The sequence below is a fragment of the Rhea americana genome, unplaced genomic scaffold (genome assembly GCF_003343005.1).
Source record: "Rhea americana isolate MKP2758 unplaced genomic scaffold, rheAme1 scaffold_225, whole genome shotgun sequence".
NCBI classification, from domain to species: Eukaryota; Metazoa; Chordata; class Aves; order Rheiformes; family Rheidae; genus Rhea; species Rhea americana.
The window spans coordinates 509,442-518,311 of NW_028186341.1; the positions used below are offsets into that span (position 1 = coordinate 509,442).

The window sequence follows — 8,870 nt, forward strand, 5'->3', positions numbered from 1 at the left end:
TGCCCACCACACCAGGATGAGCCCATCAGACCACCCCAGTCCATGCCCATCACACAATGGGTGCCCATCACACCGCAGCATGCCCACCACACCAGTATGAGCCCATCAGACCACCCCAGTGCATGCCCATCACACAATGGATGCCCACCACACCGCAGCATGCCCACCACACCAGTATGAGCCCATCACGCTACCCCAATGCATGCCCATCACACAGTGGGGTGCCCATCACACTGTAGCATGCTCATCAAACCGGTATGAGCCCATCACACCACTCCAGTGCATGCCCATCACACAATGGATGCCCACCACACCATAGCATGCCCACGACACCAGTGTGAGCCCATCACACCATGTGAGCCCATCACACCACACTGGTACATGCCCATCACACCAGTGTGTGCTTATGATAACAGAACGTGCCCATTATSCCACACCAGTGCATGCCCATCATGCCACACTGGTATCTACCCATCACACATCACTGGTGCCTGCCCATGACACCAGTGCATGCCCATTGCACCACACCGGTGTGTGCCAAACACCCCGTACCTGGGCGTGCCCATCACACTGCACTGGCATGTGCCCATCACACCACACTGGTGCTCGTACCTGGCAAGGGCCACCCATGAGAGGGTGGCCACAGCAGGAGGGCGAGGCTGGGTGATGTCTGCAAGCCACCCATGGACATGGACACCCCTGGCGCTGATACCCAGTCTCCTTCCTCCCCAGACCTCCGGGAGCTTTCTGGCTGCAGACACCTGAGCAACGCGACACCATGACTCTGGCTGGTATGGGCACTGTTGCGTGGCCGCGTAGGGGACATGAGGACAGCTGGGCTGGCACCATGCACTCTGCTTTACTCAGCCCAGATCACTCCCTCCCGCCCAGCCAGGGCCACCTCCACCCCAGAGATCAGGACCTTTCCCTCAGCGCATCAGTTCCTCATCCAAACCACCCTGGGGATTGCCCTGACACTTGCAAAACCATGCTCTGGACACCCTRGTGTGGACAGGCACAGGGTCGGGCACGTGGCTAGTTTGCCAGGACAAATGTAACCTGGGGAGCCACGAGTAAAGCACCCACTCGCTGCATGCCTCAGCTTCCCACTTTGCAAGTCTTGCTCCCTCGACCAGCATTGGCTCATTTGCAATATTCGAGAAACCCCTGGTGCCCCAACCCAGCCACTCTSCTGTCCCGGGAGGCCGCGTGTCCCCGATGTCTGCCAAGATGCCCCTGCACCCCTCAGCGCTGGCCAACCTGCCTCTCCTGCGGTCTCTCCCCAGCTTACAAGGAGAAGATGAAGGAGCTGCCTCTCGTCTCCCTGTTTTGCTCCTGCTTCCTCTCGGACCCCTTGAACAAGCCGGCATACACTTACGAAGGTAGGTGTATGCCTACAGTGGGGGCTGCAGAAAAGCCCCGCTGGCACGAGCAGAGCTGCCCGCAAACCCGTGACGTTCATCTAGTGCAATCAGCTGGSTGCAGGAGGCCTGGCTGGGGCTGCACCGGGCACCACGCTGGCCACAGCCACCTCCTCCACCGCGAGAGCCGCTCGGCAGGGCTCAGCCGCGTGCAATACCGTGTGTGGGTTTGGTATTTTTAGGCAGACAGCTGATTCAGACTGATTCATGTCAGCAGGCCCAAACGCAACAGCGGTGATGGAAGGGGATGTCCAGCCTCACTGCTGGCTGCGGGAGGTCCTCACAGCTGGAAATGGGCCTCASGTGCCCCTTCCCCTCTGCTACCTGTGAAGGGTGTTGCTTGCACACCTTTCCTCAGGGGGATCTGTCAGCCCCTCAGCATGYCCAAATATTCCCCACCAGGGACACTTAGCTGAACGCATGGGTGGGAGGCACCTGCCCATGGAGACATGTGAGGTCTCGTGGTGCTCTTGCRCCCAAGCTGGCACTCAGCCTGTCCCTGTCTCCCAACAGACACAGTAGATCTCACCTGGTGCGTCATCTCCGACATGGAAGTCATCGAGCTCAACAAGCGCACTTCAGGGCAGTCTTTTGAGGTGATCCTGAAGCCCCCCTCCTTTGACGGCATCCCCGAGTTCAATGCCTCCCTGCCGCGGCGGCGTGATCCTTCCCTGGAGGAGATCCAGAAGAAGCTGGAGGCAGCCGAGGAGCGAAGGAAAGTAGGTCCCATGGCTCATATACGTTGGGGAGGCACGGGGATGCGCGACCGCATAGTCAGGGCACCTGCTCAGCACAGCACATCAAACTGCAGAAGTCATGACATGGAGGAGATAGGGACCCATTTCTTCATGGCCAGGATCCGCCATCCTGGTTGCTAGAGGGTGTCCCTCTGTGGGGCTGGATGCAGGGTGGTGCAAGCATGTGAGTCAGCAGCCCGTGGATTATCCATCACCCACAGCCATCCTCCCCTCTTTGCCCATGCAGTACCAAGAGGCCGAGCTCCTGAAGCACCTGGCGGAGAAGCGGGAGCACGAGCGAGAAGTCATCCAGAAGGCCATTGAGGAGAACAATAACTTCATCAAAATGGCCAAAGAGAAGCTAGCACAGAAGATGGAGTCCAACAAAGAGAACCGTGAGGCCCATTTAGCAGCCATGTTGGAGCGCTTGCAGGAGAAGGTGAGAGCCTGGCGAGRGGTAGAGGGAAGGAAAGGGAAGGGGGATGGGCATGGGAGAGAGGTCCAGAAGGTCCTGCATGGCCTTGGGGTGGCATTATTCCCGTGGGGACACCACCAAAGGGTGCCCCTCTTCCCCTCCAGCTGCATGACATTACCCAAGCAGTGTCCCACTGGAGGGATGCTCAGTCCTGGGGACCCCGCCAAGCCTGGCATGTCCATAGGCTCACAAGCGGCCCCAAAGCTACATGATGGCCATCAGTGCATACACTGCTCTCCAAAGGAGAGCTGGGGCCCATATCCTGGCCCCATGTGTGCAAATCCTTAGCTCCCCTCTGAACAGCCCCATCTCCCTCCGTGGTGGCCCTGGCCTGCCATTAATGTTTTTTCCACCTTCTGGGTCTCAGATCTTCCTCTGGGCCTTTCCTCAGTGGCCATGGACCTGCCAGCTCCCTGGCCGGAGCTGGAGGGGTCTATGATGCCTGTGCTAGGAGATGTTTCCACCCTGCCAACATGTGCAGACCTCTTCTTTCTCCCTGAAGCAGGTCTGTTCCCAACCTCAGCATGGAAGGTCCCACTCTCACCACCTCCAGCTCCCTCCAAAACATCCCTTCTGCAAGGAGCTCGCTCAGTGCCCTTCTCCAAACGCCTCAGCTAGCCTTGGGTCAGAGACAGAGAGCACAAGATAATGAAGGACAATCCGAGCCAACCCCATCTCCTTGGGGCTCCCATCTTGTCTGGTTGACGTCTACCTCCTAGCTAGAGGGCAAGGACAATCTGTCTGTCTGTCCCTGAGTGCCTCCACAGTCCTTAAAACACCCCGGGGGAGGAGAGGATGCTGTTGACCCATCGGTGTCCCTCCCGGGACGAACCTGGCCTGGTGAACGCTCTTGTTCCTGCGAACCCCTCCGAAGCTGCTCACCCACCGGCAGGGCCCAAAGCCCGGCAACCTAACCCGTCTCCCTCCCCCCCTTCTCCCTTCCACCTCCCCACAGGACAAACATGCGGAAGAAGTGAGGAAAAACAAGGAGCTAAAAGAAGAGGCTTCCAGGTAAAGAGCCCCAGGTGACGGTGGATTGGACTGACAGCTCCGGAGAGGTTGTAGAGGCTGCCTCAGTGCAAGGTTGACCAGTGGAAGGGGATGTTCCTCTGCTTTCTTTGTTTGTGAATGTAAAGAATTGACCAGTGAAGCCATCCTATTCGTTTGGGGAGGGTGGGGAGGGAGGCGTTGCGGGAGGAGCAAGGAGGGGGGTGGGTGGGTGCGTGCCTCTTTGGGGCGCCAGCTTCGGGACGTCCATCTGGAAACCTCTCCGAGGTCTCATGCGTACTTAACTCGCGCGCCATCCGCGTCCGACAGAGAGATGGGAACGCGCCCACCAAGGGCCAGCGAAGCGGAGGAGGTGGCCAAGGGGGGGCCAGGGAAGGAGCGGGTGGGGAGGGAAGCGGGAAAATGTGCATCATGTGTGACTTTAATTTGGTGGTCCGTGTTGGGCAGATGGGGCAGTGCTCTCTGCAAYCATGGGGCGAGCGTGCGTGCRTGCATGCGTGTGTCCCTCGAGCTTTGTTTCTTTCTCCTCTTCCTTCCCACCCCAGTGGATGTCTGGCCATCAATGTGTGGCAGCATCTCTTGGCGTCCCTCCCTCATTTTCTCCTGCCTCTTGCTCCAGGCCTCTTGCCCAGAGCAGGCATTAGTTGCTCATAGACTTTGCAGCACCATTTTGGGAAAGGGATTGGGAATAAGGTTGTCAGAGAGTGAGAATTACTTGCTCCAAAGGCTTTATCCAGTTGTAGAAGATGCTGAGGGTCCTTTTGAAAGAGTGAAGTCAAAAAGCCCCGTGATTTCCCAAAGAGCTGCTTTTTGTAAGAAACCTCCTGAGACATCTTCCCAGGAACTCTTGGATGAAATCCCTTTTTTTACTCTAGAGCAGCTGAAAAGCCTTCTGCCTTCAGAGGCTCAGATGRTTAACTGAAGAGAGAAATTACCCCCATGGGGAGCTAGAGCAGGAGAAAAAATAGAGTAGGGCTATGGCAACTGTGATGAAAGGAGTCGGGAAAAGCAAAAGGAAGGGAGCAGCTGAGAGAGCCCAGACTAGAGAGCCAGRAGGTGGGGTGGAGACACCTCTCTGGAGAAGACAATGTGTGAGACAGTGTGAGAAGGCAATGTCTATAGCAAAGGCAGGACTGGGAGCAAAGGAGAGGTGAGCCTGAGAGTCCCTGGGGATGGCAGTGGCACCTCCTGATGACTCCAAGCCAAGAGCAAGGCCAGCCTGGGACACCACCAAATCCTAGCCCCRAGTTGTGAATGTCCCAGGAGGTTTTTGTGGGTCCTGCTGAGCAGACAGTGTGATCCCAGGGTGATCTTTGTGTCCAGGCCAAGGGTGAGCAAAGCAGAGAGGTTGCTGTGGGATGCCTCCAAACCAGGGGAGGTGGAAAATCTGCTTTCTGCTGGGGCGGTGGGGGGACAGAATCTCCACTCCCAGTTAATAGCAAGCAGTGGTCCCAGTACTGCCAGGCTCTGGCACATCATCAGTCTCTAAYTCTGGTGTTAACTGAGGTCTCAGTYTCCCCTACTGCCAGATAAGGCTTTTAAAGCACTGATTTAGCATGGGCAGGTCTGGAAAAAAGACCATTTCTTGTTCATTGTGCTGCAAAACACTCACCCAGTCCTGGAAGTCCAAGGGGAAGAGCAGCCCCCAGGGCAGGAAGGGCTGCCGGGAAGGGGAGCACAGAAGACGGTGATGGGCAAAGAACGAGGGGGCTGTTCTAGTTGTGGCACGAGCTGTCCTTTTTTTGTACACAACAGTTGTAAATAAACTGCCTTGGCATTTCTTTTGTTTTCTCATGATCTGTGCAGTGTCTTGTGTGTGTTTTTGTGCAGGGACATCCCAGAGTTTCTTGCACTGTGCGTGAGATGGTGGGATGGGGAGCAAATGGGGGAAATTTTGTTGGGAGATGGCATGCAGTGGTGAAGCTCTTCTGCTCCAGACCTGGAGCAATGAGTTTCTGCCAAATTCCAGCCATATGCTAGGAGGTGAGGAGAGGAGAGTTGGCTGGCAAGGTGAGGAAGCATGGAGGTAGGTGGACACATGCCACAGTCTTCACTGAAGCGAGATGACCTGTCAGTCTATCCACAGAGTAGAAGAAATCAAAATGTCGTATCCTCAGTGCCAAGAGAGGAGCCAGGGGTTTCTTCTCAAGTCCTAAGAAATGGCACTAACTCCTCTCACACCTTCGCTTAGTCTGAGAGAAGATGGTACAAAAGGTTAGGACCAGCATGTCAGAGAGGCCAGCTGTCCATTCCTCCTGGGCTCAGTGGGACCCCAGGGAGATAGGTGTCTAACCAAGGAGTGGGTGATCTCATGGGTATGGGATTCAGTGCCAGTATAAAGACAGATCCTAGGAAGGAATCCTGACCTTGCTGTGAACACATCAGCCGTGGTCAGGGGCTCCCACCATGCTCAGATACAATAGCAAAAGGGTCATATTGCAGGGCGCAAATAAGTCACATGGGCAGTGACATACATGTACTGATACGTATGTCAGTGTTGAGGGAGGCACCATGAGCATATGAAGTGGTGGGACATGAGTCATCAAACTCCCCAAAACTGTATGAGAGAGGAGCTGGGGGGACCAGAACAGCTTCTTATACCCAAGAAGGGAAGAAACGCTGACAGTCAGTTTTCAATGACTGYCACTCCAGGAGCCCTTCCCTGTATTTCTTCTGATCTCAGTTCAGATGACTTTTCCAGCCTCAGGACTAGAGATACATGGACCATGGGCCATCTCCATCTCCAGCAGATACGCTGAATCCTGATTGTAGTACCTATAGAGGTGTGTGTGCTCTGACCTAATCTCTCAGATGCAATAGCTGGCCTACACATTCCACGTGTAGGTATGTGGAGCCATTTGAGAACCTCCCCCCCCCCCAACGTTTCCCATCAGGTTCCCAGATGCTGCTCCAGCAGGGCCCYTTGTCCCATGAGTCCCACCTCACCTCTGGCCACCCCAAGGGTCTGTCTATGATGTCCAGGGAGTCTTAAATGGCAGTAGATGCTCATACCCCATGAGCAAAGAGAGCCTCGAGCCTTGAGCCTGGTTGTCCCTAATCAAGTCCCTGCCTTCAGAGAYGGCAATGGAGACCAGACCTCACCTATGCAGCAGATTCCCCCTCCTGAAGCACCATCCCACGGGCACAGTCAGGATATGTGATAGAAAAGGTATGGCATTTTCTACACACATCTCAAGGTGTGGTATGATATGAGATGTGTTACGGCACATGCCAGGCCCTGAGGCATGAGAACCAGACAGGCCTTCTCCAGCTGATCTCACCTCTCCTGCTGGTAACCCAATAACTATGTGGGAGTTTTGGGGCACCGAATCTCATAAGGTAATCTGTACCCAAGCAACCATAACAGTAGTACCGCAGAAGGCTGAGATTGCCTCAGCACCTCCGAAGCACCAGCRACACCAAATTTCTCGTTGCTGTCAGAAACACCAAAACTGAGTATAGACGAAGCAGAACTAGAACCAAGAGGAAAGACTAGTTAGGGGCAGGTTGTTCATGTGAAAGGTGTTTGGGCTGAAAAAGAGAGGTGCAAAAGCAGGGATGGAGTGTATCCAGAAACAGAAAAAATTTGAGAATAAAGTATAAAACCAGGAAAAACAAAGGAGGCTGGGGAATCTGATGGTARGAGGACAGATATCTAGGGATGGTGGTGACACTGATCTGTGGACCCAATCGCCTCAGATGCTGGAAGGACCTGCTTGGATAACCCACTGGACTCTCCATCAGGGCTGTGGCCTAAAGGCCTGGTGCAGAAGGGTAAAGAGGGAGAGACTTGCACCTTAGGACTAAGGAGAGCATCCCTATGAGTACTAAAAGTCAAAAAAAAAGGGGCAGGAGACCTGCCTGGATGAGTTAGGAGCTCCTGGCAAAACTCAAACAGAAGAAAGCACACAGAATATGGAGAAAGGGAGAGGCCACTTGGGAGGAATATAGGAATGTGGTCAGAGTATGCAGGGATGCAACGAGGAAGGCTCAGGCCCGTTAGGAATTAAATCTGGCAAGGGAYGTCAAGGACAACAAGAAGGGCTTCTTCAAAGATGCTGGTAGCAAAAGGAAGACTAGGGAAAATGTGGTCTCACTGCTGAATGGGGCAGGGACCCTGGTGATGAAGGATACAGAGAAGGCAGAGTTACTGAATGCCTTCCTTGCTTCAGTCTTCACTGCTAAGGGCAGTCCTCAGTAACTCCCAAGCCTGGAGACAAGGGAGAAAGTCTGGAGAAAGGAAGATTTTTTYCCTTGATCRAGGAGGATCAGGTTAGAGATYATTTAGGCAAAYKTGACACCYACAAATCCATAGGCCCTGATGGGATGCACCCATGAGTACTGAGGGAGCTGGCAGATTTACTACTAGGTCACTCTCCATCATCTTGGAAATGTCGTGGAGAACTTGAGAAGTGCCTAAGGACTGGAAGCAAGCCAGTGTCRCTCTAATCTTCAAAAAGGGTAAGAAGAAGGATCCAGGAAACAACAGGTCGGTCAGCCTCACCTCCATCCCTTGAAACGTGATGGAACAGCTGATCCTGGATGTCATCTCCAAGCATATGGAGGAAAAAAAGGTGATCAGGAGTACCCAGCAGGGATTCACCAAGGGGAGGTTACTCAGAGATGTTGTGGAGTCTCCTTCTCTAGAGATATTCAAAACCCACCTGAACATGATCTTCCTATCTAACATGCCCTAGGTGATCCTGCTTGAGCGGGAGGGGGTTGAACTAGATGATCTCCAGAGGTCCCTTCCAACCTCAGYCATTCTGTGATTTGGTGTGATTCTGTGAGTGTGGGGAGGCAAGGATGCTAAAACTGTAATTCAATAGTAGCTGTGTGAGATTAATGCAATTTAAGAGTGGTATCGTTATTGTTGTATCTAGCAATGTGTAAAACAAAACTGTAGATTAATAATAATGGCGCGATTATTCGTTAATTATATTATTGATTATTCAAGTAATTTTTTAGTTTCTTAGCATATTGCTTAATCAGTGAACATCATAACCTCTCAAATCAGCTATGTCTCAAGCCTGCAAWGCAAAGGGGGAGGGCCGGACTCTGGAGTAACAGCATTACTGCAGACCCATGCACTCCGGAGGAAGGGTGTTCCCCACCCCACCGCCGGTACAGTACAAGGGCCCAGATACAYGTTGCAAGGGATGCGATAATGGCAGTGTGGATCAGCCCATTGTAACTCCAGGACATCATCAAACACGTCTTGGACACATC

The 8,870-nt window shown here is 53.8% G+C and overlaps 1 protein-coding gene across 3 annotated transcripts; it reads left to right on the forward strand.

Moving 5' to 3' along the window:
* The first annotated feature begins 6 nt into the window (after positions 1-6).
* STMN4 (stathmin 4) lies at positions 7-5,438 on the forward strand. 3 transcript variants are annotated; one of them, XM_085305624.1, is made up of 5 exons: positions 7-791; positions 1,287-1,382; positions 1,935-2,140; positions 2,406-2,597; positions 3,136-5,438. In XM_085305624.1, the coding sequence occupies exons 1-5, from the start codon at positions 779-781 to the stop codon at positions 3,280-3,282; spliced, it is 654 nt and encodes a 217-aa protein (XP_085161750.1). In that variant the 5' UTR covers positions 7-778; the 3' UTR covers positions 3,283-5,438. The 3 variants fall into 3 exon arrangements, with proteins under 3 accessions (XP_085161750.1, XP_085161751.1, XP_085161752.1); XM_085305625.1 differs by having other exon boundaries at positions 3,139-5,438; XM_085305626.1 differs by having other exon boundaries at positions 3,589-5,438.
* Positions 5,439-8,870: the final 3,432 nt, after the last annotated feature.